Consider the following 25,327-nt stretch of genomic DNA (forward strand, 5'->3'; position numbering starts at 1 on the left):
AGTTATCTATGAGACGAAGTATCTCCATATGCCAAGACTGTGGGACCGGGCCGGATTTTCCTCGGCACCAGTCCATGTATCGTTCGCATGGAGGCTGGAACATCATTAAAGATCGCAATTGTTCAGATACACTCACAGATACAAGACCACGATCATCTCATCTTATTGTGTGGCTCAGCTTGTGTAAAATAGTCCGTATCCTGAGCCCGAGGCCTTCCATTCATAGGAGAGATGTCATCGCAATCATCCCAAGCCGACCAACAACAGCAGTCATCACAGCCAGGGCAACCCAATGCTTGGGAGAAAGCGGAGCGCAAATTTGCCAAGTAAGCTGATTACTCCTGTTCTTCGAGATCTCTGTGCCGTCTGTTGTATTTTATTGTGTTCTGTGATAGTTTTGAAGACCTTTGTTGTCCGGTAATCCTCGGAGGGCATGAAATGTATCCAACTCTCGTTGCTTCTGAATTTCACCAGTCTCTGCTTCAGACAATGCTCTCTTGTTTAGCAACTAAGGGACTGACCTTGATACAGTAAACATGCGAGTGAATACTATGACCCATGCCAGGATTTCGCAGATCGAAGTCTCAAGTGCATGAAGCGGAACGCCTTTGACAAAGATATGTGTGGAGACTACTTCCAGTACGTTTATTCCATTCTTTCCTGCAACTGTGCTGGTATTCAATTTTGTGGGCTTACATGAGCTAATCTGTTTTCTGAAAGAGCCTATCGTGACTGCAAAAAGGAATGGGTAGGTTGAACTAGTTAATGTCATTCATCAGAGTCAAAACAGCCCAGATGGGAGCAAGGACGGCGCCCAGGGGGAACTATGCGATTATCATGCTAATATTATTTCAGTTGACCCAGAAGAAGCTCAACTAGTCACCTGTCCTGGTATCAGGGGAGAGCGGCTCCAGCGCTGTCGATGATGCCACCTCTGCACCACCGCTCTAGAGCTCTGGGATGCAGTATAGCGGGATAATTCCCTCGCCAACAGTCAAACATTATGAACTTTGGCATCCTATCGGTTTCCCAGGGCAGATATCACTGGTCCTGAAGATGCAGGTAATACCTGAAGATCGGATTCGTTCTCTCCAACTCAAGTCAGGCGTTAGAGGTCCTATTGGCAGGAACGGATTCGCTGTGGTGCTTTGTTATGCAACTGCGTACCTACTGTACGCTCAGGCGAGACCTTCAGTCCATTTGGGGCAGGCTTACAAGAGTCGACTGTTTCGAATTAGGGGTGTTTAACCGGAGTTTGCGCTTTGGAGTTCGAGCGAAGTTTTTGAACTTGTATATTATCGTGTATTGTACTACTGTGGAATTTATCATCGTTTATGAAATGGCTGCGCTACATTTACCTGAGAGCTTGTAAATTCCTCCTTGTGTTTATACTGCTTTCCTCAGTACCGTGCTTCGCGGAGAGCTTGTGCTTCTGAGAGATTTATATAGATAGTATTGTGATGCTGGGAATGAAGACCTATGAAAGACACCTTTTGTGGATTTTCTTAGGATTACAATATAGTCGCCCACTAAGTAAAGCAAAAGAGCCAATAGTACAAGAGATTCAATTGATGATCTATAGCAGTATCAATGAGACATTTGGAAGGACAATAGCTTGTCGACTGACCTCAGCCATCACCGCCTCGGGATGAGTCTCTCCCCGCCAAACATACAACGATAAGAATTTCCGATACAGCCAATTGATCCTCCCCTCATCTTCCGCATTCTTCAATTCGATTCCCCGCACATCTGTGCTGTGCTCGGCTGGGCAGCAAACGACCTTATCTGGTCATTGCCTTGACCTCTCTCCCTGTCTACTAGATCTTATCTCAGATTGTTACCGTCGGGCTTTCTGATTCAAGAATGTCGGCCACCAACGACGCCGTGTTTCATCGGCGGAACAAGCAAATTCAGGACGCCATTGATGGGCAGAACTTGAAGCAAGCTCTACAACTCATCGAGAAGCGCATGAAAAAAGGAGAGGACTCGAGATTTCTCAAGGTAAAACATCCACTACCGCTCTTGGGTGTTATTGGCGCGACCAGTGTTCCGTTTCACTATTTCGGTTGCTTCCAAGCAATGTGACAGAGCTCGTTCTTGCATCATTGTCCGCAAATGGCAGCTAATTTCTGTTCGTGACCAATAGGCGTGGAAAGCAGAGATCCTATACCGCCATGCGGACGACGCCCATCGCCAGCGCGGCCTCGCCGAAACGCTGGAGCTGTGCAAGCTAGAGCCACCAACGACAGATTTAGACACACTCGAGATCTTGCAGGAGACGCTACAGAAGATAGGCGGCCAAGAGGATACTATGAGAAGCTTGTGGGAGAAGGCTGCCAAAGCGAAACCGCAGGACTTAGAAGTTCAGTTGAGGTGGTTTTCGTATGCATTCGAGGGAGACGACTGGAAATCAGCACAGAAGGTCAGTGCTGTACTTGAACTGAATTACCCGCATTCCTACGATTGAGTTTCTTTCGCGCCTAACTGTTCTTCAGGCGGCTATGAGCCTTCAGAGCAACTTCCCCAAGACGCGTAAATACTATTTCTGGGCTATTTTCCTCAGTTACCTTGTTGCCGTGGACAAGAACAGCTCGGAGGCCGAACGGAAGCTCTTTGGGACACTGGCTTATCGTATGGCCTCCAAAGCTGCAGATAGCGTCCCTGCTGATCCAGTATGTTCAACCTTCCCCTTTTCTCTCCGTGTTCGGGGACTCCCACGCTATGTATCTTCGCGGCTTGATGAAATGATTCTTATACCCATCACAACAGAAAGAGTTGCTGAGCACTCCCAGAGCCATACAAAACGCCGAGGAGCTTTTACTACTCATCAAGATCTGCGAATCTCAGGGGCGTCACTCGGAGGTTGTGAAGCTCCTTGCTAGCCATAACGTGGGCCTGAGCTCACGGATTGTCCAAAACGATTGGCCTTTCGTTGGAGAAAAGCTCTCTGGCTTGGAGAAGGCCGAGATGTGGGCTGAGGGTCTCTCCTACGCGAGGGACCTTCTGGCGATTCCGACTAATGAATCAGAGGAGAAGACTCTACAAGAGCGCGACGACTGGGCTGTCTGGAGCTTACTTGTTCATTCAGTTCAGAATATCAAGAACACAGAGTAAGTCGACTTTGGAGAAGAGACCCCTGATAGGCTAATAACGGTCATAGAACTACTGCCGAGATCAGGAAGTTCATCGATGAGTTCATCAAGGCTGTTCCTAGATCACGAAACGCACAATTGGCCCGCCTTGACTTGATTCACTGGAGCTTCAAGTCCGGCAGCCTAAAGAGCGATGAATTGATCACCGCGTGCCAGGAATACTTTGATCGAAATAAAACCAAACTGTATTGCTTCGTAGACCTTCGGAAATACCTGTCCGATTTGGATAAGGGATCTCTAACGGAGTTCATTCAATATGCGTCTCGGACCAATGGGATTCAAGGCGATGTATGTCCAGTTATGATTGCGATCTACGTCCTTGTTCACTAACTCTCTAGATGAAGGAGAACGATCCGTTTAAGGACGTCCCGGCGATCAATGCTCTGAAACTCGAGTACTGCTTCCTGCTTTCGGCCGACGAGGCCAATGCCACACAGCCAAAAGTCGAAGATTTTGTTTCGCGTTGCCTCCAGATCTTCCGCGGTGCAAAGCGTCCTGAGCGTACCGCAGCCGGCTCGACCATCGAGAGTCAGCCAAGTGACGACCTTTGCTTGCTCGCCGCTATGAGTCTCATTCGGTTCAGTGGAGGCTGGATCAATGGTAAGCCGGACCAAATCCCGGACACCAGTCTGATTCGCGCAGCGGGTATTCTGGAGCGTCTCTTGCTTGACTCTCCTCATAACTACAACGCGCTGCTGCTGCTTGTTCGGATATATCTTCGCTTGGGCGCAGGATCCCTGGCTCTTAGGACGTTCAGCAAACTATCTGTCAAACAGCTGCAGTATGAAACAGTGGCCCACAATCTCTTTACACGGCTAGCAACTATCCACCCCCATTCAGCACCGCCAGTTGAAGGTGCAGAGTACAAGGACTTCCACCCGCAATCCGCATTTGTACAAGCCCTCAACTTTTACCGGACTGCGGATGTCACGACAGTTAGGAACAGGACGAATGGGTTGGAATACGGCAGTTATGTGAATGTGGAAGGAACCATTGACCTTCAGAGACGGCTCAAGCACAGTATCTGCCGTAAAATGTGGGCATTAGATGTGAAGCGGATACAGCGGTTAGCTGGAGGAGACAATATGGGCCGGTACAGTGATTTGGGTGAGAATTTTTCATCTCCAGCGGAATATACCAAGCCAAATGCTAACCTGAGCGGCCATTTCAGCAAGAGAGACATCTCCCACGGTAGATCAACGCGTTTTTGATGCGTTTATGAACTGTGAAGCACCGGGCCAGGCTACCTTTGAGGAGCGAGTGCGTTTGGGACCTCTGCCTAAGGTGAGTCTTCTTGTCTCTGGATAGAACGTGACTAATGCTGTTTAGGAACGTTGGGTGAAATCGGCTCAATTGACAGATCAACTGTTCGACCTCTTGAAGAACCTTGCTGCTCAAAAACCGGTGTCTTCAGATTTTGATGTGCCTAGCCTGGATGATCTCCTGGGCTCAGACGCCGAGTCCGAGATGACCGCTTCTGAAATAGAGAGCGTCAAGCTACATCTGAACCTCCTCAAAGTGGCAAAGCTTCTCAGCGGATCAAAATCGGTCAGTTCAGAAGAGGTTGACGCCTGCCTATCGCAGGTGGAGCAGTGGCTCGAGCTCACATCAAAGGACTTCGCCTTGGACGGCGCGAAACTCTCCCCTGTTGTGTCGAGAACTGCAGTGTTCTTGAAACCGGAAACTCCCTCGGCTCCATCATGGAAATATTTACATGACGCTTTCCTCGTACTCGAGTGCCTCAAGGCATTGTCCTTTATATATACTATCGCATCAAAGAAGGGTTCTAAGACAGCAAAGCTTCCCAAGGACCGTGTCGAAAAATTGGCCGGCTTGATTGGGGAAGCGTATGAAAGCGCGAGAGCAAATATTCGTGCTCTCAAGTCGCGAATCTCCGAGCCAGGCATGCTTGGCTCCCTGGTCGACCTCGTTCTGGCTGGTGGTCAGCAACTTCGGACCGAGCTCGAGAAGACGCTTGACATGCCAGCACTGGAACTTGTCTGTGGTGAGCTAATGGAAAGCTGGGAGGGAAGCCTGGATGGAGCGCTCTCTGTGAAGCTGTGATTGGGTCACGGTGATCTAGAGACGAACTCCAACTGAATTTTGGATATATGTGTATATACCGATTCTATACAGATAAAAATGCCTGGCTTCATAGAATTCGAAGGGACTAACCACCCTGCCATGGATGGTGAATCACAAACACGTGTGGTAGCCTTCAACGGCGAGCAGTGATACATTGCCTCTTCAGTTCAACGGTCTCTTCGTGACTGCTAGCACGTGCATCAAACAGTCAAACTACCACCACTGTGTCACGGATATAGCCTTCCACCGTCCTACGCTCCAGTCCATACGTTCTCATCGAGCAGCGACCTTACTTGTGCTAGTATACATAGGTCTTTATAATCACACACTGAGCGAGATAACCCAGACTCATTCAAAAACTGCATTCTCGAATCTCACCAACATGTCCGTCTGCACCAGGATGCTAATCCCTTACATTCCTGCATCCTCATGGCCAGAAGTGTGATACGCGAGTCATCTCTCCTCCATCAGTTCCGAATCCACTCAGAATACGGGCCAGTAACACAACGACCACCTCGAGGGTTACACAGCCGGCCCAGCTCCATTCCTGAATCCTTGTCCTTCCATCAAATATGAGCCTTGGGCAAGGGTAATGGGGTTGTTTGTCAGTCTCCACGCGCAGATCAAGGCTTGTATATCGATCCGTTCTATTTCTGTGTCGCAGGGTTTCTAATTCGGTTGTACCAGGCATTCTTCGTCATGTGTGATGGCGAAGCAGTAAGCTTATGGACCGTAGTGTATGCAGGTAATCGCACCGCAAGTGTGATTTTGATCGTCCTCTTGGCTGCCATGGGCGCATGCTGGATGCTACATCACCAGCTGCTGGTGTTCAGTGCCGCTGCGACGGATGATTGCTGCTGCGGATTACAACCCTCTGGTGCTTGTTCTCTTTCTGGATCTCGACTTGCACTTGCAGAGCGAAAAATGGACCCGATGGAAGCTACACCTACACTGTAGAGTTGCTGATGCCCTTGTGTTGATCTCGCATATAGTTTATCGGAGTCCTTGACACTGGGATTGCTCCTACAAAGAAGCCTATCTAACAGGGCATGATGACTGTTCCTGAGGGCATGCAATCCTCTGCAAGCGAAGTCCATACATATGACTACCGAGATTCGGTGCGCTACTGGAACATCGTCACGCAGGCGACATGCCTCGCTATAAGTACAGTTCTTGTCTGGATGCGGATGTACTCGAAATTACTTATCACTAAAGCACCAGGATGGGAAGACTGTACGTGAAATCCCCGCATGAGGATCATTATTCAAGTTATCAAGCGCTGAGACAGTGGCCCCATAGTTTGCTGCGTTCTCGCCTGGGTATGGCTCACTTTTATGATTTGGATAATGAGTTGCTCATAAACACCAGCTTGGACTGTTAGCATACGTCGTGATCACATTTGAGGCTGACAAATATGGTAATGGCATTCATATATGGGAAGTGGATGAATCTGATCTGCGGAGATATAGCAAGGTGAGTGAGCGCCTTGCACGCGGGTTTAGTGTGTTCGCTGATGAGGTTCAGTGGGCAAATACCTCGCAGATAGTCTATGGCCCTCTGATCTTCATCACCAAACTATCAATCCTTCTGCTTTACTTACGCGTATTTGCTCCCTCCTTCAGAAGCAAGACCTTCTTCTGCATCCACGCGCTCATATGGCTCAACTTGGGGTTCTACTTTGCAGACACGATCGTGAAGATCTTCGAATGCTCGCCTCGAGCGAAGATCTGGGATAAGACCCTCAAAGGGCACTGCATCAATATCAATATCCCCATCATTGTGACTTCCTCAATCAATGTTGCGTCAGACTTCCTGATACTGGTTCTGCCTATTGTGAGTGTGTGGCGCTTGCAAATGAGAAACTCCAAGAAATGGGGCACATCCACGATCTTCGCTGCTGGCATCTTGTGAGAATCACCCTTTGTTATTCGGTGCTATGATATATTCTCGGACTGACCAAGATAATTGCACATAGCGCTTGTATGTGCAGTATCATGCGCCTTGTGGTCAGTGTGCAGAACAAAACCGTCAAGGACAAGACCTACGACTGGTTCCCCGAGTTCTTATGGACGTAAGGCGATTTCCTCAGACGCCGGTCATTATGTCTCTCATTTACGATCAAATTGCTGACTGTGCTGTCTTTGTTCTCCAATGAAGGTCTGCCGAGGTCACCTCCGGGATCATAGCCAGCTGTATGCCGGCTTTACCAACCTTCTTCAGACACTTCTTCAAGCGAGCATGTGCCCTAATCTCGAGTGCAAGCACCATCTATTCATCCCGCTCGGCGAAGAAAGCGATGGAAGTAATCAGTTGGCCCACCAGCTGGTCCGTACGTCAAAAGAAAAAATCGAGCGGCGGCCTTAGCATGACCGAGCTCTGCCGGAGCACCAACTGCGAGCTGGATGATATTGAGCAACAGCCTGAGGAGCACACAGGACGTATCTTCTCAGGGGCCAGTTACACGACTGCCAGTGCCCAGGTGGGTATACTTGAACCTCAAAACGTGGCGTCGGACAGTTATAAATTCGAAAGTGGAGGCGCTGGACATGGGTTAGACTATCGTTCGGGGATTTTAAAGACAGTGGAGGTGGATGTTGCGTCTCAGCGAGGATGAGGCATCTTATATATTCCCGCAATATTCTTTCACTTTTAAGGATATGAGTGCGTCAACTTTCAGTAGGAGTCGAATAATAAGGTACATCATGCGTACACAGGGCAGATGAAGAAGCTTACCTTCCCGAAAAGGTAAAGCACAGGCTCTTATCCTGGTACGGCAAGTCCCCATGCGGGCAAGGGCGCTGTACGGATGTAGGTCAGCCACCCTAGCCCTAAGCCCTAATCGCTCGCCTACGCACCAACGCGGGCGACCAACCAAAACTTTGCAAACTCCATCGCGATTCTATCCGCACCGACGACCGTCGACTCGCCAACTTCCTTCCAGCAACCACCGTCGTCGCCAAACCCCAGTCACAACCGTCGAGATGGCGCAGGAACGTTCCGGAATCGTGGTCGGTCTGAACAAGGGCCACGTACGTTGAATCCCTCTCCCGTTTCCCTAAGAAAAAGAATGTTTCCGGTCGGTATTTGTCCAGTCGATCTCGAGAAATTTGGATTGAGGATACGGAACATAATATGGAGGGGATATATTGTCGGATTGTGAAAAGGACAGAATTCCTTCTTGAGAGGCAGGAAATGGAACAACAACGGACGTACCAATCGAAATTATTGGGCCCGACTTGAACAAAACCGATCGGAAGCATTCTACTTTGGTTTATAAGGAATAAGGAACAATCAGTGAAGCTGACTTGGGTTCCCATGATAGAAAACCACCCTCTCAACACCCCCAAGACCCGGGTCAGCCGCACCAAGGGCCAGTCTTCCCGCCGCACTGCCTTCGTCCGTGACATCGCCCGCGAGGTTGTCGGTCTTGCCCCCTATGAGCGTCGTATCATCGAACTTCTGAGAAACACTCAGGACAAGAGAGCTCGTAAGCTCGCCAAGAAGAGGGTATGTCATGAGTTCTGGATATTGGTCTTCACGGGTGTTCCTTTGCTCGCTTCCCTGGGAATTGCATGACTGCGGTCTTCTGCGCTTCGGAGTACAATTTGATGAAGCATACGGCAGTTGTCATTTGGACACTACGCCCTCAACGATTCTGTCACTTCAATTACGGAGACTGCCATCACCGACTTGTGGAGCGAGCTGGGGGAACACTTGTTGAGAACTTCCGCAATCGTTCATGAACAATGCTAACAAATCATGTGCTATAGCTCGGTACCTTCTCCCGTGGCAAGAGAAAGGTTGAGGACATGCAGAGAGTCATCGCCGAGTCCAGACGTGTGGCTGGTCACTAAATTCGTTTTTCCTTCCTCTGAAAATGTGTTTATTATCGCCAGAGAACGAGATAACGAAATTTAAGTGAGATCGTTTCGGTTGCTGAGTTGGCGCATGGAACCAGGAATTGTTGTCCGTAACATTCAATCCGTCAAAAAGTCCAATGGAAGGGACAAGAATCATGATGCAATAGGCATGGACTAAATACCAAAATGGATCTCTTGAATCTAATGCAACTGGGAGTTTTTCGGGCTGGTCTTACGGCCTCGGTGACTTTGAACCTAACACTACTTTTATTCTATCGGAATGCTTTCTCTCTGATCGATCCACCTGTCACGCGGATATAATTCTTTGCCAACGCTCTTCTGTTTCTCATCGCTGGCAGCAAATGCATTGCGGAGATTCCGTAATGTCGTCAACGTCTACCGTCATCTTTATGCACTCGACTTCCATGGCATCAAGTCGACGGCGAAAGCCGAGCATATTGCGAGCATGCCCGTAAATAGATCGTAGTCATTGGTCATTCTAAAATACACAATGTGATTTCACGCTAATACCGAAATGTCATTGCAGATTCTCATTTCTTTCCAGGCAGTTTCAACCACTTGGGTATCCCGCCAGGTTTGCGTCCTCCAGACTTCTCTCCATCGCGGTCGCCGAGTCCGCCTACCTTCGCAGGCAGAGTATCCTGCGAAGTATCCATCAACTCTGGCGGCTGCTCGACCTTGAGCTCCTGAGCTTGGTTCCGGAGCTCAGGCTTCAGAAGACTTGCTCTGGTTGATCGAGCGGCGGGAGACGCACTTGCGTCCCAAGAGAAGGTGACGAGGACTCGACCGATCATGCCAAGATCCTTGATCAAGAACGTCTGGTCTGCATCAGGAATGATGCTTTGAACCTTCTTCGCACCTAAACCTGGGGGCCCAGCAGGGAAGGACGTGAGTATGAATTTCTCGCTGGCAAATTGCTCCGCCAAACAACTTCTTACGAAGCCGTAGAGCGTTGCGCCGGTATCTTGTTGCCCGAACTTTGAGACAATCTGGCTCTGGTCCGGAAGGCGGACCTTGACGTCGACTTCTCTGACCGCTGCACGCTTCTTTTCCTCCTCTGCTGCTTTGGCCGCGATTTCTGCATCCGTGGGAAGACGGACGGGCCGGGAAGCGGCATTGAGACGGCGCTGGTGCGCTTGTGCTTGGTCCACTGATGGAATGTAGTCGTCTTCATTATACGTCATCTGCGCGGCCTGCGGTGTGGTGTTGGACGGTGCTGAGAAGACTGTGACTGGTCGCGAAGAGGGCTGGATCACAGCAGATGGCTCGGTAGAGGTGATGGAGGGATGAGAAACAGGTTCCGGTACTTGTGCTGATGGCGCAGGTGCCGCCGCCGCCGCCGCTGCTGCTGCATCCAGGGGCTCAGCATGTTCTGCACTGGGCACTTGTTGTAGAGGTTGGCTTTCGGCAACAGTCTTAGGTTGTGCTGGCGCAGCGGCCGCCTCTTGTGGTTCCAGGGCAGCATCCTCAAACGCTTTGAAGTAATCTTGGATCTTAATCATAGCCACCTCAAGAGGTTCCTCTGTCCGCCGGAAACTTAATCTGACCAGGACATTCCCACTATTGAAACCAAGCTGTGCTAGCGACTTCTGGAGATCTTCAAATGTCGACAGTTCTCGTCCCATGATCTGAACTACCGGAGTCTCGTAAAATAAGCGTCCTGATCCCTCGTTGCCGGCACTGGCCACTGGGACGCCTCGTCCGGTGAAATTTCGAGTCGGTCCGCCACCTGCAACACCCGCCTCAAACTTGCGCAGCACTAGCCATAACGTTGTCGTGCTGGGGAACTTGTCTAGAAGCCGTCCGTTGGGGACACCTCGAGCTTCTGCCTCGGGCAGCTGTAAAGCGACCGTGACGATGGAAGGCGATCGGGAGAGCTGTACTAATTCAAGTTTCGCACCGGAAGCTAGCCCGGAGAGACGGAAGACTAAAGAGAGATCGAGCTGTTTGCCCTTGTACCTTCCCAAGTGTTAAGAGTCCGCTTCATTGCTTCATCAAGAGCTCCGGTCACTTACTTGAGGCCGTACTGGCTCGCATTCAAGCCGAGCTTAGCGCATGCTTCTTGTAGTATATCCGTCAAATGTTTCCCGGGTGTTGTCTTGATTGTGGCTCTTCGAGCAGTCGAGTCTAGAACGACGACATGTGAGCTCATGGTTTGGAGGCGATCGCTTGCTTGAATGATATTATTATTGCGGGGCAACTAGGTGAGGAAGATGGCAGTTGGGGACTTTAGGATGAGATGGAAAGAGAAGTTGACAAAACTAGAAGTTCTATATCCGAATAGGAAGAGGTTTGTGGAGGAATAAAATAGAAGTCCAAAGAAAGAGGAGGGCATAAGACATCAATATTCATCTACCTACGGAGTACTTTCGACGGTTCTCGTAGGCAGCGGGCGCAGCGTCATCCGCAACGAAGCTCTCGGCGGCTCTCACGCGTTGCACCAAGCAGCAGAGCTTCCCCGTCATTTATCATCTTTCTCCATCATCGGCGTCACCTTCATCCTCACCTTGAAATCATTCTCCTCTTTCCCCCACTCCTTTGTTTCCTTCAATTTAATTCTCTCAGATCTCATTCAGCTTGCAATTTGTCGACATACCTAATTCAACATGGTAAGTTGAGCTTCCCCTTCATAACCTGACCGACTTGAGCTAATCGAACCCAACCTACAGAGCTCTCCCTTCGATATCAGTACGCACTTTTTCCTGATCTTTATCACGATCCCGCATACACGAGACTGACTGTGTCTTTCTTTTTTAGATGGCGGAGCTTGTGTCGCCATGGTGGGCAAGGACTGCGTAGCAATTGCCTGCGACCTCCGACTGGGCATGCAGGCTTTGACCGTCTCCAACAACTTCCCCAAGATCTTCAACTACGGCCCCTCGACTTACCTCGGTTTGACTGGCCTGGCCACGGACGTCAACACTGTCTCAGACCTCTTTCGCTACAAGGTGAACATGTACCGACTCCGCGAAGAACGGAACATTGCGCCGCAGACTCTGGCCAACCTGGTCAGTTCATCGCTGTATGAGAGACGGTTCGGACCTTTCTTCGTGAGCCCAGTCATTGCTGGCGTGAACAGCACGACGGGTAAGCCTTTTATTTGTGGGTTCGACAGTATCGGATGCATCGATTTCGCCAAGGATTTCATTGTCAGCGGTACGGCGAGCGACCAACTTTTCGGTACCTGTGAGGGTCTGTGGGAGCCAGATCTGGTATGTTTCTTGGTTCAGTTTATATTGCGAGACGCCTCCGCTAACGTTTGATCTCACCTTCCTCAGTCCCCTGAAGATCTGTTCGAGACCATTTCTCAAGCCCTCCTCAGTGCAGTTGACAGAGATGCTCTTTCCGGTTGGGGTGCTCAAGTATACATCATAGAGAAAGACAAGGTGACGAAGCGGCTACTCAAGGGAAGACAAGATTAGATGTTCTGTGTTTGGCACGCATTCCGTTTATTTTTGTTTAATGCCATCTCTCAATCATATCCTGGTCGAAACCTACCCACTGGTTGGAAGCAGTCGCTGTTGTCTCATATCCGCCTTAAATCCTACATACCGTCGGTTGATGGAGGAAGCAAGAGTACAGCGATGTCTGTCCATGTACCTCTAGCTCTGGAGCCTCGGCCCTGATACGGACCTGAATTAGCAAGGGCAGACAGCTACTTTACGGCCTTGATGTCATTTCTTCATGAACCCGATTATAGATTTCCACTCTTAGTAGCCATTCTTCCCGGTTACGGCGCCATACGCCTGGCCACCCTTCCCCAGGAAGCTTCTCACATCAGCAGCGAGCAGCTCCGGTACTTCCCACGCGGCAAAATGACCACCGCATTCAACTTCACTTTCCCGCACCACCGAGCCCATGCTCCGACACCACAAAAGGGGTAACTTGATCAACTCTCGTTTGAAATGAGCCACGGCCAACTTGACATCCCCAGGGATGGTCCCAGAGATTGCATCAACGGTGGACACCCTCTTCAACGTCGACGCTGGCGCATCAGCAGGCGGCGTCTGCGCAGCCTCGTAGTAGATCCGAACCGAAGCCGCGGGACCCGCGACCGAGAACTGGTAGACGCTCACCCACGTGAGAATCTCATCGTCCGTCCAGGGATAGTCGTCCGCCCAGGCGTGTAACTTGTCGTAGATCCAAGCCAGTAGGGCGACGGGACTATCATGTAGCCCGTACCCCAGCGTCTGGGGTCGAGTTTCCTGCTGGCGCATGTAAGCATTTCCCCGGTTCAGATAGTCGAGGGTGGTTGAGATTAGAGCTCTGCTCTTGGATGAGAAGGGAAGAGTCAGGATTGATTGCAGAAAGATCCATGGGTGGCGCCATGGGTAGGGAGGAGCCACGGGGGCGAAGTTGAGATGCACGGCTTTGACGTGCTGGGGGTAGAGCGTTGCCATGACGCGGGCGATGATGCTACCCCAGTCTCCTCCTTGGATGACTTTTGACTTGTCAATGGGTGGTCTTGATATTGATACTGAATGGGATGGAGTATCGTCATGGAAGCGTACCGTATTCCTCATAACCTAGATTGAGCATGAGAGAATGCATCGCTTGGGCATATTGCGCCAGACCGAAGCCTCTCTACATGGACAGGGGCCGGTCAGCTAGAGCAGTACAGCAGGTACTGATGGCACAACTTGGACAGACCTGTTTTACACCCTGCGAGAAGCCAAAGTTCGGTAGCGAAGGCACCACCAGATCGAAAGCCGGCTGATTCTCGTCGCCTTTCGTCAAGAGAGGAATCAGCTTGACAGCCTCGAGAAAGCTTCCTGGCCCTAGGTATTGTGTACCAGTCAACAAGACCGTCATATACAAAAGCCAACCGCGCATATGGTACATTACAGCCATGTAGGAAGAGTAGCGGGATGGCACCCGGCGTAGGACTCTTCTGGTGCACGCAATGAATATCCAGTTGCGCAAAGCCCGGAACAGAGACAGAGACAATGAACTGGCGCAGTTTTTCGTTCAACTCCTTCTCCTTTGCGCGCCAGTCGAAGCCATCGCGCCAATATGCGGTTAGTCGTTTGATCTCGTCCAGCGGGACTCCCAAGTCCCAGCCTGCTGCATCTACTTCATCGGGGAAGGTAGCAGTTTGAAGCTTTTGGTTTAAGAGATCCAGTTGGGAGTCGGGGACATTGATGATGAATGGCCTGATTGTATTCATCTTGATACTTGTCTTGGTTTAAGTGACAGCTGTATTGGTCGAGGCACTGTAGGTACTCCGTACCATGATGTGCATATAATGATATAACCCAGCTGTCATGCCGACGGATCTACATATGACACCGATCGATACCTCGGTTCGTAGAAATGGCTTGTACCTCGAGGATTCCGAGTTTGATTTATCTACTGGGTAAGGAGAACAGAACAGGCGCATGGCCTGGGAATAGCAATATCATGCTAAGGACCCTTATTGTGCCTGCAATGAAGCCATCCATAGCAGTTCAGAGTACATCCGAAGTTGGGACAGAAAGACATGCTTGAACCATGGAACTAGACTGTTTTCAATAAATGAACCCATGATTATTTTGATCAAATTGCGCCAGTCCTTGGTAAGATTTATGGGATTGCCTCATTATCTCAATTGAGTGATTGCCAGCAGGTTATAGTAGGTCGCTAACAAAAAGGTCAACCCTCTGTATCGTCTATGTCATACAAGTCCGGATTAAATTCAATCCTTCTACTCCGTAGTGGAGGAAGCATTGTTCCTGGGATACCCCTCTCGATCGAAAAAGGCAATTTTTGAACATTCCCAAATTCTCTGGTATTATCGTTGTTGTCGTCATCATCACTATGCTGTCAGATTTGCCACCATTGTCCACTCTGTCGTTTGTTCTAGATCTCAGCCACCCAGGTTTACAGGCGGTAAAAGTAAGGCAAGGGGAGGAGGGGTCCGGTGTCTGTGTACAACCAGCAATTAATCCAGGCACCTCTGGTACAGAACCACAATTAATGTGGTCCACTCTGTTCCTGATCCAAACCGTGCTTATTATCGTTATTACCTCTTCTCTCTCTACTTTCAAGCTGAAATACAATGAAAATATTTCTGGTGAACCAGAGACAAAGCATTGGCGGCTGGCGAGGCAAGAGGATAATAACTCATAACAATACTCCGTAATAATCATCCCCATAGATAGATCGGCATGCTGTGGCCTACGGTTTGCAGCGTTTCAGCCTTCCCGTGTGTCTAGACCAGCCGATTGAGAGAAGAAATGGATCTGTCCAGTTTGTGAGAAAGCAGACTGGTTCGTCCTGCTGTCTTTTTACAGATGGAAATCGGAGATCATGGAAGTAGGAGAAGTCTCTTCTGGTCATTCATCCCTCTTGTAGACATAGTGCTACCTATCAAGTGTTCTCGCCTATTCCCCGCGTCATTTTCTCTCTGCTTTGTCTCCGAGTCTACCTCTCCTCCATTAACATCATCTTTAACAATTTATCATAACAACGCAGTCCTCGTTCTCTCACCATGTGCTCGCCCTCTTAATCTTTCGGCCTCCGCTTAGTTCCCTTAAATGGACTGCTAACACGATCTATGTGGTTACTTTGTCCCGATAGAGAGCCATGCTTTGTTTTTCGATCAACGATACTCCGTCTTGTGAATCTCTGATCTCTCGCAAGTCTGCAGCAGTCTCCTGGCGCCCACCTATACCTTAACGGCGGAAGAGCAAACACCATTGGTAGAGGGAGATCAGAACCATTACCAATCGGCAGCGAAAACTCACCGTCCGAAAATTATGCCCGACTCAGTCGAGTCAGAATGGTCGGATTCAATCCTCTCCTGCAGAACCATGACATTCCTCCCCTGCAAATCCCAGTGTCTCCCCAGTGATACGACTGCCACTACGTTCCGAGACGATGACCCCGGGTTCGACTCCTCGCCTACTCGCAGATACGCCGGCAGTGCCCAAAACATCGCCATTGAGCGTTTGGTAAAATTGAAGCAGGAACTCAGAGCGCTTGACTCGGAATCATTCTGGGACCGGCTCATGGAGAGCGTCACCTCGATCTGCAGTGCGCAGTATGGCTTCGTAGCTCGCAAGGTCCAAGACCATGAGCTCGTGAGTGAGATGGGGGATCACAAGCCGAGTCTGCTTGGCACTGCGTTCTATTACAATGACGGGTATGAGACAGTTGGGATGCACAGACACATATATTTTGCTGGGGGCAATCCCTTGTCACATATGGACCACGAGAAACCATGTTTGATACCAAACAACCTTGAATCCCTTACTTCTTCCTGTCCGGACAAACTTCCATTTCCCGCGGATGGATACTTGGCTGTGCCGCTCTTCTTTCAAACGAAGTGTATCGCCCATCTCGGTCTCATGTGGTCCAAGTCTGGCCTACAGAAGCGAAGTCTACCGTGGTCATTCCTAGAGATGATCCTGTATTCGCTGGAAGATTTGGTTGTCCAACGGATTCATAACGATGCCGAGTGTCCGAATCACAATGAACAACCGAAGACAGAAGCTGCGGGCACCCCCGGAAATGTAAGAACCGTCGACAGTATGAACTCCAGCATTGCCGGTTGCTACGCCGAGTTCACGACTCAGCCCCTCAAGCCGTATGCTCGAAGCCTGTCCCATGAATTACGAACGCCGATGCAAGGAGTTGTGGGAATGCTGGACGTCATGCATGCCACCGTACGAGAGGCCATGCAGGGGAAAGCTTCTGCAAAAAATGGATATGTCTTTCAATCTCTCAAGGAAAGCATCGAGATGGTGCAAGGTTAGTTGCGAGGAAACATCCTTCCGGAGCAAGCCGCTAATGCAACCCAATTACAGACAGTGCAAGACGGGCGGTTGAGGCTGCAGATAACGTCGTCCATGCCTACGATCTCAACATGCAAGTTCCCAAAACACCCCAGCGGGAGCGGGAGAGCGATCCGTTTAGTGGCCCGGTCCAGTCACCGATTGAAAGTCTGCCAAACGTCTTCACCGAAGGCAGCAACCCATACAAGCGGCGACGGAGCAATCCCGCTGACTGGAGCGAAGCATCGACGCCAAAGACTAAGGCGCCCCGACGCTCGGCCAAGAAAGAGCTGTCTCCGCGAAGTGAGGACGTCAAGAATGCCGTCTACGAGAGCGAGCAAATCGTTCACGCAAATTCCTCACATCACATCGATGAGGTCATGGCAGACATGTTGGAGACGCGTCCCCGTTAGCTGTGAGGAGATCGGCACCCCATCTTCTGCTGGAAGGCATCAATCTTAATATGAGAAGCCCCTCTCTGAGAGTCACCAAGCTTCGTGGCCTGCTTCGACTGGTGATAAACGAATCGCTCCATGTCGGCGGCCGACCTGATTTTACTCTGAGCGAGGCTACAGACCTAGGAGAGAGGATTGAGGTTCGGTCACGATCTTCCAACGGGGAGGTTTTCTCCAAAACTATCGTGTGGAGCGTCGATGAAGCGCTACCGGAAACTTTGCTTGTGGATGATAAAGACCTGGCAAAGTTGATTTCGTGCGTCTTTCTAAACGCAGTGAAGTTTACAAATAGTGGTACGATTACAGTCAGCGCAAAGGTTGGTCCTAATGTCGGTAAAGTCTTCATCACCGTGCGAGATACTGGACCAGGTATACCAGAGGCATTTTTGCCCAAGCTCTTTACACCTTTCGCAAGAGAAGATGCGTCAATCACTCGGAGCAAGGACGGCCTTGGTCTCGGACTTCTGGTCGCTAAGGGTCTTGCTAGGAAGATGGGTGGTGACCTGATCTGTGTTCGCTCATCTACCTCTGGGCCCGATCATGGCTCGGAATTCGAAATCAGCATTCCCGTCACTCAACCCAAGTCAAGCAACAAGCCGGTAGCTTGCATGGCAAGTAGTTTGACGCCTCCGGACGGCAGCGATTCTTCGCGATTGAGTACGACGAGTAATTCGAGCAATTCCAGCGTCGAGCAGTCCATGCTATCACCCTCGATTCGCCAGCCGAGCCAGCCGATCCAACAGCCGTCCCCAAGCTTAACCGAAGAATCTTCTTCTCAGACATCGACCCCCGTTCGCTCCGTATCCACCGCGAAATTTATCCGCCCTTCAATCAACGGGGATGCGTATGACGAGAAGCTCGGACAGAAGCACCCGCTCACCTTCCTGGTAGCCGAAGACAATATGATAAATCGACGGGTTCTGGTGAACATGCTCAAACGGCTTGGGTACCAGGATATCTACGAAGCCTGCAACGGAAAGGAAGCCGTGCGTGTAATGCAGGATGTTTTGGCATATCAGAAATTTAAAACCTCGAGTCGGCCCTCCGACAGTGATCAGTTAGAAGATTGCGGATGTAAGCGCACGAAACCAGTCGACGTCGTCTTGATGGATCTCTGGATGCCGGAAATGGACGGTTATGAGGCAACGTCGAAGATCCTCAGACTGGTAGATGAATACCAGCGCCGGGCCCTTCAGGAACAACCGAAATCTCAAGCCAATAACTTACTGCTGCCGCTCCCCACGGTACTTGCCGTCAGTGCAGATGTAACCGATGAGGCTCTCGGACGTGCCTCCAAAGTCGGCATCAAAGGCTACATGACCAAGCCTTATACGCTGTCAGATCTGGAAAGATTGATCGTTGAGTTCTGCGGCGAGGCGACAAGTCCCAATCTTGACCGGATGAACATATGATGACAGCTGACATGATTCGCTTTGCTACTCCCGGCGCCTTATCACCTCTGCCTTTTGCATTTTATTGTTTGGATGTCTATTTAATGTTTCTATACCCAGTTCCGTGTAAGATGAAACTCAGGCACGGACACGTTTGCTTAAATTTATGATGGACGATACATCTTTTGTTAATACATCATTTACGGCCGATGACTGTGACAAGATCACAACATGAATCCATTTGATTCCAAAAATAGATGGGATTGGCCATCTGACAGGCACTTTGTTTCCGGTACGGACTACATGAAGAACGCAGAGAAGGGCACTGGTTTGTAAACCAAGTCATTACATCCATATCAAGCTCAATCCACAACTATAACAACAGAACGCTGGAAATGCAACAGATAGAACCCAGGATAGTATGAGTGTCCCAGCCCGCAGTGTCATCACAGGTCATTTTCTTCTAGTCTTCTCAACCAGCCGAGATACCCCGACAAACAAGCGTAGACAGTCAACATTTATATGTCCGTCTTAGTAGCTGGGGGGTCCGCGGATATATCAAGTAGAGATACTACAGATCGAGAGAAAAAGAACGCTACTTCCCATGCAACAGATGTCCGCCGACTAGTCTCCCTCTCCTGCGCCCAACTTCACCCCCTTACGTCAGCTTCTGCTTGATGAAGAAGGACCGGAGATGCGACAGTTGCCAGGCACATGTAGCGGACAGCACGGCGAGTTGGATGAGTGTCCAGCGGACAACACGGGCGTTGGTAGCCTCGGATTGATCACGGAATTCAGCTTCACGCTCCTACAATCGAACGAACGTCAGCAAATCAGCAACCGCCATCTCCCGAAAATTCAAACAGTGTAAGACAGTCGGAAAGAACACCATACCCGTTGGAACACCTGCTCACGGCGAATGTCCTGTAACCGCCCATTGAGATCCTTGACCTTCTGCACAATATCCTTCATTTTGTCCTTGTCCTCGGTCTCGATCTTGCTCGTCTCGCCGATGGCAATATCGAGGTTCACCCTGACGGCGCCCGCGGGGGCACCGGACAGCCAGCCGCCCACGGCAGCGTTGGTGTCGGGTGTAAGGCAGATTCTGTGCTCGCCAGCGTCGGCGGCGGAGAAGGTGAAGCGGCCGGCGTGGCCGTCGCGCTTTGAGACGACGCGGTGGTCGTTGTCGAACGTCTCGTCGACGGTGATGAGCATCTTTAAGCTGGGATCGACCGAGTACGTGCTGGACTGCTGGTTGATGACTTCGGTTTTGAAGTTTCCTGCTCATTCAGATAGAATTCTTAATTAGCAAATCGATCCACAGTAAACAGAATCAATAGAAAGGCCATTACATACCAACAACCAGGGTGTCCTTGGGCAGGTCCTCAAAGAAGCATTTTGTTTGACGGCCGTCCATATAGAAGTAGAGGGCATTGGCGGGCACAGCAAGACAGAGGACAGCACATAGGGCCAGGGCTGACGAGAGCCACGAGGCCGATGATCTGGTCGGAGCCATATTGAAGATCCTAATTGAAGTCAGGACGACAATCGATGCTGGAAGAGAGACTGGCGTTGTCGGTGGTTGATGTTGAACTGAATGAAGATCTGGCACCAACGACGGGACGGTCTTGGCGCGATTCGACGGGCGGAATGGGAGGAGACCAGCCGTTTTCTGCGTGCCGGTTTCCTTCTTTCAGCCATCACGGTCGGCATCTCGTCATTAATTCCATCTTTGAATTTTTCTATTTTCTCTTATCTAGTACTCTGTCATTAGAGGTATTGGATCATTTTGCGAACTTCTAGATTGACTGAAACTTTTTCCGGCGATTTTAATCGCCATCATGGCCGCCGCCGATGTGCGCGACATGCTGGATTTGCCCGCAGAGGGCCAGCCTCGACCTCACAAGAAACAGAAGGTCGTCGAGAAGAGACCAGGTCGGTTTGCATTCATGATAAATTTTACTAGATGCAGACACTGATATCCAGGCCTCAGAGGGGATTACTCGCGAGCTCTACGCGCTTCTAGGCGAAAGGGCTCCTCCGATCGCCATCAATGAGAACAGATACAAGGGACGGCCGAAATGGATGAGCAAGCTCAGAGTGCGCCCATGGTATGTCTTGTCTCGCGGAAATTGGATGTTTTGACTGTGCTGATTGTTTTTTTCCTTACCAGGCAAATGACCCCCTTCACCAACAATGCTCGGTCGGATGGACTTGTTCTGCGTCACTGGCAAAGACAACCAGAATCCGCAAACGCACCGGCACTTGAAGGACCTTCGGAGATGGAGGTCGATGAGGCGAAAGTGGAAGGAGAGGCTGCAAAACCAGAACAGGAATATGCATTTGCAAAATACAATGTCAAACCTCGAGTACCGAGACGCTACACGGACGAGGAATACAACCGGCACCTGAAGAGCGATGACTGGTCGCGCCAGGAGACGGACTATTTGATGGATCTTGTCGAAGAGTACGACCTCCGCTGGGTAGTTATTGCCGATCGCTACGATTTCCAGCCTCAACCCATGGACGCCGAAGCCAATGCAACCGCGCTCGTCCCGGCTAAACGGTATCGAACAATGGAGCAGATGAAGGCGCGATACTATTTCATTGCTGCATCAATGCTCGCTCTGGAACATCCACCATCAGAAATGTCCGAGGCCGAATTCGATCTGCACGAGAAGATGATGAAGTTCGACCCAGACCGCGAGCGGGCTCGCAAAGAACTCGCTGCACTCCAACTAAACCGCACCGCAGACGAAGTACGCGAGGAAGGCATACTTTTGGAGGAACTCAAACGCATCACATCCAACGAGCAAAACTTCATGACCGAACGCAGGGAGCTCTACTCCAGACTCGAAGTGCCCATCAGTGTGGGCAATACTACCATGTACCAGTCTAGCCAGGGCTTATCCCAGCTCCTGCAAACCCTCCTCCAAGCCGACAAGAGCAAGAAGCGACGCTCCATTCTCGGACCTGAAGCCGCCGCTCCCAGCCCCGCGGGACAAACACCTACATCGAACGCCCCAACCAGCGCACGCGACAGCCGAGCAGATACCCCCAGCCACGCATCCGCCGCTCCATCCAGCAAGAAGGGATCAGTCGCCGCCGCTGCCGCTGCCGCCGCCGCCGCAGCCAAGGAGCCCCACAAACCGTCAAGACGCTCACCCCGGCCGAGGAAGCCCGGTACGGCGTACAGCACCACGACCGTCTCGCTCCGGGCGTGCAGTTCCGAAGCGACCGCGCACAGAAGCTCACCCAGGCCAAGTCCAACGTGCAGTCTCAGAAACTCGCCACGGCGCTGTCAGAGCTGGAGATCCCTCCGCGTCTGCTTATGCCTACGGAGCGCGTGTGCAAGGAATTCGAGAGGCTTATCCACTCGGTCAACCTGTTACTTGATGCGCGCAAAGTGTCCGAGAAGATCGAGGGTGAGATCCGTGTTCTGGAAGCAGCCAGAGAGGAAAGGGAGCGCAAGACGAAGGAGGTCAAGGACAAGGGGAAGCCGGAGGTCAAGTCCGAAGAGGTGGAAAATCCTGATTCTACAGCTGGAGACTCTGCTACGGCAGCTCCCGCGGCAGATGATCGTGCGGATAAGGGACGGCAAGGTGCCCAAGATGCGGATCAGAGTGCGGGGGACCGCGATGGTGTATCTCATAAACGCTCAGCCAGCGTACTGAGCAATGGGAGCGATAAGAGTACCAAGCGGCAAAAGAAGTAGCTGTCTCGGTGGGATATCTGGCGTCGGTGTTGGTGGTGCGTTCTAATATACCTCTGTACGACTACATGAATTGATATCGTCTTTCTGGCCCATTGGCAGTCTTCATATTTTCTATGTGCTAATAGGGATAACATTCTGAACTAAAAAAACGGCATGGTCCCGTGGATGTTATTCCTCCCCTTGAAAACCGAAAAAGGCATTCTTTGAAGTTATGTTCCATCAGACTCGCCCGTCGCATCCGCGCTCCATATCTAAATTAAGCATCCATTCATCCAGAGAACTTCACTCTGGGTCAGAATACAATTCGAGGCAGTCTTGGTACATGCTAGCCCAATCATCGAGGGTTGTTTCCGGGTCATCGCATTGGAGGCGTTCCTCATTGTCCGCATGGGAGTGCTGGACATTGGGTCGTTCGAGAGCATCTTGTGATATTATGCATCCTTCTTTGTCTTGGGAAGTACTGCGTGGATTCTCTTCCTTCACAGTATGCTGTGACGAAGACATTGACATACCATCGCTCGCAGTATCGCGGCATCTCTTACGACTAGGAGACCTCAATTTCATGGTTTGTGCTCCCGTCTTCCGACCAATGTCGTATTCACAGCTAGGATTGGTTGTTGTCATTGCATGCCTATGTCCTTTTTGCTTTGGATTCTGCTGTTCCATCCGTAGGCTTTGTGATGACTGTAGTTCTCTCGCAGATTCCATCGAACTGTCTCGGAGACTCTCATTGAAGGCTGGCGCACACTGCCCCAATGCATGACGCTCACTCACACAGTCGCTCGAGCAATTTCTAGGCTTCTGACTCCATAGAACTCTTCGGTTATCAGACATTTGAGCGTTGGCGTGATTCTTTCTTCGATCTGCGAACCTACGCCAGGTGCGAGAATTGACGACAGAGTCGCTGGCATTTGAAGGCCTGATGGGAGCAGTTGCGCCAGACCAGCGGGAAACTTTCAAACGATCAATAATATGCGCAATGTGGGGATTGGTCGGCGACTCCCGTCGTGTCGACGATGCTTTGCCGGACTTTTTCTCAGCAGTTTCGTCCCTGTCTCCATCTACCACAGTATATCCATAGCCAAGACGTCGCCCTCCGGACATCCATCCAATACTGACTTTGCGCGGCGACGTCACTCCATTGCTCATTGCGACGGATCCGAGGGAGGTTATGGACCGGTTCACATCAAACTGTTCGGTAAATCTGCTCTTCAAAGCATCTGTTTTGCCAAGAGAGCCACAATCCAACGAGGGAACATGTTTTTCCAAGAGTGATACGCTTCGAGATGAAGCATTAGGGGAAAGAGCAGCGAAAGCTGTCCTGCTACAGCTGATTTCTCTCTTGTTTTTATTCATATTTGTCTTCTCAAAATTCGCTGGAACGTCCGCGGACGCAGAGCTAGTCCTGGGAGAGTAGCATGAAGACGCTTGCCTCGCATCTTGCACTCCCAGCTTTAATACTCCTCCATCCCAGACCGGTGTCAGTATCCTAGCGGGACTACCAAAGCGACCGCCTTGGTATTGCGCGGCCCAAGTACCGGAGGTGCTGCCGTGTGGGTTCTCGTAGCTTGATTGACTGGGTGATAGGATCACAGGTGAAGTTGACGCAGACGCAAGCATCTTGGAGATGTCCAAATCCGCGAGGTGGATCGACTGGTCTTCGCAGGTCGATTCTTGATGTCGTTGTCTTCTTCTCGTGATAAGAAGTTCTGAAGAGCGCTCGGTTGACGGGCTGACCAGATTGAAAGTATGGAGTGGGGTATTAGAGCCACGACCAGGAGACCCTGGTTGTTCTTGGAGGGTAGGAGGGATGATGTCCTTGCCTACGAAGATGTTCACGGATGCTTCTGAAGCCGAAGCAATTGGGACAAGGCCGCAGTTCGTATTGTTCTCGCCGGAAGAAGCTCCATTGTTAAGGCTCGCGGAAGGACGAGGACTCCCTCTGGCTTTAGGACTTGGGACATTGGGTTCGTGGGATATGAAAAAGCCATGCATTGCCTGCGGACTCCAGCCTTCATGCTCTGGTGAGCTGAGTGACACTTCTGTGTGCTGATAAACCGGACACTTGTCGTCCTTTGCCAAGAGACTGTTCCCTTCGTTGCGGTAGGGTTGCGCAGGAAGTACACCCTTACGCCCAATACTGGCCGCAACCATGCGAATCGGAGTGGAAATGAATTGTGCATCACTGTCATAGCCTCTTTCGCTCATCAAGCCACTTCCGAACTCATGTGGTGTGACAACGGCGCCGTTGTACTTCGCAGACTTCGAAGAGATCGAGAACAAAGAGGTGCCGGATCTTCTGTCAGATCTTCGTGAAGCCACATTCAGTCTCCTTGATTCTCGAGAAAGCCTCCTTCGAAGCCTTTCGGAAAGCCCATCAGAGGAATGTCTTGGACTCTGGGGCACGATTGTATATTCATTCGCAGATGAAAGACCTGGTGATGTCAGAAAGGGCGTCCACCACAGATAAGGAGCAGGTAATTCTCAATCACCTCTTGGATGGTCGTCTAGGAAGAGTGGTGTCTCAGTCTCATTCAGTTGGTATGGTTGTTCAGCAATGGACGTTGAAGGGGATTTCCAAATCCTTCTAAACCGACGGCAGAGAAGGAGCTCCATTGAGCATCAGTGAAGTTCCCGTGCAGACAGGATGCGATGCTCGCAGACACATCGATCGCTGCGTAGTTTGTTGAAGCGAGGCATGTCCCGAAGTTGAACTGTAGATGCCTGGCTCAGCCCCGAGAATCTCATGAAGACCATCATGGATGCTCAAAACGGAAGCAGCGAACGCCTGCTGGTGGTGAGGGTCAAGAGAAGGAAGGAGGCGTAGGTGTTCTTGCTTTCTCTGGCTTTTGAACCCACAACATTGCGATTCTTTCTTCCGTTCTGGAAGAAGA

General features: G+C 50.7%; 11 protein-coding genes across 11 annotated transcripts; 7 read left to right on the forward strand and 4 right to left on the reverse strand.

Annotated features, from left to right (window-relative positions):
• The first annotated feature begins 100 nt into the window (after nucleotides 1-100).
• Nucleotides 101-1,322, forward strand: P174DRAFT_442918 (uncharacterized protein). The gene is made up of 4 exons (XM_024827696.1): nucleotides 101-326; nucleotides 532-639; nucleotides 721-748; nucleotides 856-1,322. Exons 1-4 carry the CDS (start codon nucleotides 232-234, stop codon nucleotides 877-879), a joined length of 255 nt encoding a protein of 84 aa, XP_024681653.1. The 5' UTR covers nucleotides 101-231; the 3' UTR covers nucleotides 880-1,322.
• A 373-nt stretch (nucleotides 1,323-1,695) lies between these two features.
• P174DRAFT_409006 (MDM20/NAA25 family protein) lies at nucleotides 1,696-5,382 on the forward strand. The gene is made up of 8 exons (XM_024824194.1): nucleotides 1,696-2,001; nucleotides 2,147-2,422; nucleotides 2,496-2,672; nucleotides 2,770-3,110; nucleotides 3,161-3,440; nucleotides 3,491-4,259; nucleotides 4,324-4,436; nucleotides 4,482-5,382. The coding sequence occupies exons 1-8, from the start codon at nucleotides 1,864-1,866 to the stop codon at nucleotides 5,214-5,216; spliced, it is 2,829 nt and encodes a 942-aa protein (XP_024681654.1). The 5' UTR covers nucleotides 1,696-1,863; the 3' UTR covers nucleotides 5,217-5,382.
• A 795-nt stretch (nucleotides 5,383-6,177) lies between these two features.
• Nucleotides 6,178-7,938, forward strand: P174DRAFT_391708 (uncharacterized protein). The gene is made up of 6 exons (XM_024823525.1): nucleotides 6,178-6,470; nucleotides 6,537-6,556; nucleotides 6,619-6,710; nucleotides 6,762-7,144; nucleotides 7,213-7,308; nucleotides 7,458-7,938. Exons 1-6 carry the CDS (start codon nucleotides 6,460-6,462, stop codon nucleotides 7,849-7,851), a joined length of 996 nt encoding a protein of 331 aa, XP_024681655.1. The 5' UTR covers nucleotides 6,178-6,459; the 3' UTR covers nucleotides 7,852-7,938.
• An 82-nt stretch (nucleotides 7,939-8,020) lies between these two features.
• P174DRAFT_391709 (60S ribosomal eL36 domain-containing protein) lies at nucleotides 8,021-9,554 on the forward strand (the record flags this gene model as incomplete). Its single annotated transcript, XM_024823526.1, has 3 exons — nucleotides 8,021-8,270; nucleotides 8,560-8,744; nucleotides 9,008-9,554. 3 exons carry the CDS (start codon nucleotides 8,021-8,023, stop codon nucleotides 9,089-9,091), a joined length of 519 nt encoding a protein of 172 aa, XP_024681656.1. The 3' UTR covers nucleotides 9,092-9,554.
• Nucleotides 9,555-9,648: 94 nt separating this feature from the next.
• P174DRAFT_461516 (putative UBX domain protein) lies at nucleotides 9,649-11,270 on the reverse strand (the record flags this gene model as incomplete). The annotated part of the gene is made up of 2 exons (XM_024830008.1): nucleotides 9,649-11,077; nucleotides 11,134-11,270. 2 exons carry the CDS (start codon nucleotides 11,268-11,270, stop codon nucleotides 9,649-9,651), a joined length of 1,566 nt encoding a protein of 521 aa, XP_024681657.1.
• Nucleotides 11,271-11,557: 287 nt separating this feature from the next.
• pup3 (proteasome core particle subunit beta 3) lies at nucleotides 11,558-12,802 on the forward strand. The gene is made up of 4 exons (XM_024824195.1): nucleotides 11,558-11,727; nucleotides 11,788-11,806; nucleotides 11,876-12,330; nucleotides 12,397-12,802. The coding sequence occupies exons 1-4, from the start codon at nucleotides 11,725-11,727 to the stop codon at nucleotides 12,538-12,540; spliced, it is 621 nt and encodes a 206-aa protein (XP_024681658.1). The 5' UTR covers nucleotides 11,558-11,724; the 3' UTR covers nucleotides 12,541-12,802.
• A 26-nt stretch (nucleotides 12,803-12,828) lies between these two features.
• P174DRAFT_422084 (epoxide hydrolase) lies at nucleotides 12,829-14,285 on the reverse strand (the record flags this gene model as incomplete). The annotated part of the gene is made up of 4 exons (XM_024825012.1): nucleotides 12,829-13,559; nucleotides 13,630-13,702; nucleotides 13,769-13,896; nucleotides 13,964-14,285. 4 exons carry the CDS (start codon nucleotides 14,283-14,285, stop codon nucleotides 12,829-12,831), a joined length of 1,254 nt encoding a protein of 417 aa, XP_024681659.1.
• Nucleotides 14,286-15,855: 1,570 nt separating this feature from the next.
• P174DRAFT_461519 (putative sensor histidine kinase/response regulator) lies at nucleotides 15,856-18,739 on the forward strand (the record flags this gene model as incomplete). Its single annotated transcript, XM_024830009.1, has 3 exons — nucleotides 15,856-16,849; nucleotides 16,906-17,263; nucleotides 17,293-18,739. 3 exons carry the CDS (start codon nucleotides 15,856-15,858, stop codon nucleotides 18,737-18,739), a joined length of 2,799 nt encoding a protein of 932 aa, XP_024681660.1.
• Nucleotides 18,740-18,978: 239 nt separating this feature from the next.
• On the reverse strand, nucleotides 18,979-20,370 carry P174DRAFT_452308 (emp24/gp25L/p24 family protein). Its single transcript, XM_024829071.1, has 3 exons — nucleotides 20,075-20,370; nucleotides 19,613-19,998; nucleotides 18,979-19,526 (listed from the first exon to the last, which is right to left on the reverse strand). The coding sequence occupies exons 1-3, from the start codon at nucleotides 20,232-20,234 to the stop codon at nucleotides 19,377-19,379; spliced, it is 696 nt and encodes a 231-aa protein (XP_024681661.1). The 5' UTR covers nucleotides 20,235-20,370; the 3' UTR covers nucleotides 18,979-19,376.
• A 51-nt stretch (nucleotides 20,371-20,421) lies between these two features.
• Nucleotides 20,422-22,616, forward strand: P174DRAFT_442927 (SANT/Myb-like DNA-binding domain-containing protein). Its single transcript, XM_024827697.1, has 4 exons — nucleotides 20,422-20,653; nucleotides 20,712-20,829; nucleotides 20,892-21,816; nucleotides 21,876-22,616. Exons 1-4 carry the CDS (start codon nucleotides 20,560-20,562, stop codon nucleotides 22,431-22,433), a joined length of 1,695 nt encoding a protein of 564 aa, XP_024681662.1. The 5' UTR covers nucleotides 20,422-20,559; the 3' UTR covers nucleotides 22,434-22,616.
• Nucleotides 22,525-25,019, reverse strand: P174DRAFT_442928 (uncharacterized protein). The gene has a single exon (XM_024827698.1). It carries the CDS (start codon nucleotides 24,639-24,641, stop codon nucleotides 22,716-22,718), a length of 1,926 nt encoding a protein of 641 aa, XP_024681663.1. The 5' UTR covers nucleotides 24,642-25,019; the 3' UTR covers nucleotides 22,525-22,715.
• Nucleotides 25,020-25,327: the final 308 nt, after the last annotated feature.

This window comes from Aspergillus novofumigatus (assembly GCF_002847465.1).
Source record: "Aspergillus novofumigatus IBT 16806 chromosome Unknown P174scaffold_5, whole genome shotgun sequence".
Lineage (NCBI taxonomy): Eukaryota > Fungi > Ascomycota > Eurotiomycetes > Eurotiales > Aspergillaceae > Aspergillus > Aspergillus novofumigatus.

What these genes read in the sequence shown, in the direction of transcription:
- P174DRAFT_442927 (XM_024827697.1), top strand. Translation starts at nt 20,560, where the DNA reads ATGGCCGCCGCCGATGTGCGCGACATGCTGGATTTGCCCGCAGAGGGC. An exon ending in AAGCTCAGAGTGCGCCCATG is followed by an intron (nt 20,830 to 20,891) that starts GTATGTCTTGTC and finishes TTTCCTTACCAG; the next exon opens with GCAAATGACCCCCTTCACCA. An exon ending in CATCCAGCAAGAAGGGATCA is followed by an intron (nt 21,817 to 21,875) that starts GTCGCCGCCGCT and finishes CAAACCGTCAAG; the next exon opens with ACGCTCACCCCGGCCGAGGA.
- P174DRAFT_442918 (XM_024827696.1), top strand. Translation starts at nt 232, where the DNA reads ATGTCATCGCAATCATCCCAAGCCGACCAACAACAGCAGTCATCACAG. An exon ending in ATGTGTGGAGACTACTTCCA is followed by an intron (nt 640 to 720) that starts GTACGTTTATTC and finishes GTTTTCTGAAAG; the next exon opens with AGCCTATCGTGACTGCAAAA. An exon ending in GTGACTGCAAAAAGGAATGG is followed by an intron (nt 749 to 855) that starts GTAGGTTGAACT and finishes ATATTATTTCAG; the next exon opens with TTGACCCAGAAGAAGCTCAA.
- P174DRAFT_409006 (XM_024824194.1), top strand. Translation starts at nt 1,864, where the DNA reads ATGTCGGCCACCAACGACGCCGTGTTTCATCGGCGGAACAAGCAAATT. An exon ending in AGGACTCGAGATTTCTCAAG is followed by an intron (nt 2,002 to 2,146) that starts GTAAAACATCCA and finishes CGTGACCAATAG; the next exon opens with GCGTGGAAAGCAGAGATCCT. An exon ending in CAGAATATCAAGAACACAGA is followed by an intron (nt 3,111 to 3,160) that starts GTAAGTCGACTT and finishes TAACGGTCATAG; the next exon opens with AACTACTGCCGAGATCAGGA.
- P174DRAFT_452308 (XM_024829071.1), bottom strand. Translation starts at nt 20,234, where the DNA reads ATGGCTCCGACCAGATCATCGGCCTCGTGGCTCTCGTCAGCCCTGGCC. An exon ending in CAAGGACACCCTGGTTGTTG is followed by an intron (nt 19,999 to 20,074) that starts GTATGTAATGGC and finishes CTGAATGAGCAG; the next exon opens with GAAACTTCAAAACCGAAGTC. An exon ending in GTGAGCAGGTGTTCCAACGG is followed by an intron (nt 19,527 to 19,612) that starts GTATGGTGTTCT and finishes GTTCGATTGTAG; the next exon opens with GAGCGTGAAGCTGAATTCCG.
- P174DRAFT_391708 (XM_024823525.1), top strand. An exon ending in TTTGCTGCGTTCTCGCCTGG is followed by an intron (nt 6,557 to 6,618) that starts GTATGGCTCACT and finishes TTGGACTGTTAG; the next exon opens with CATACGTCGTGATCACATTT. An exon ending in ATCTTCGCTGCTGGCATCTT is followed by an intron (nt 7,145 to 7,212) that starts GTGAGAATCACC and finishes AATTGCACATAG; the next exon opens with CGCTTGTATGTGCAGTATCA.
- P174DRAFT_442928 (XM_024827698.1), bottom strand. Translation starts at nt 24,641, where the DNA reads ATGAGCGAAAGAGGCTATGACAGTGATGCACAATTCATTTCCACTCCG.
- pup3 (XM_024824195.1), top strand. An exon ending in GTCTGTGGGAGCCAGATCTG is followed by an intron (nt 12,331 to 12,396) that starts GTATGTTTCTTG and finishes CACCTTCCTCAG; the next exon opens with TCCCCTGAAGATCTGTTCGA.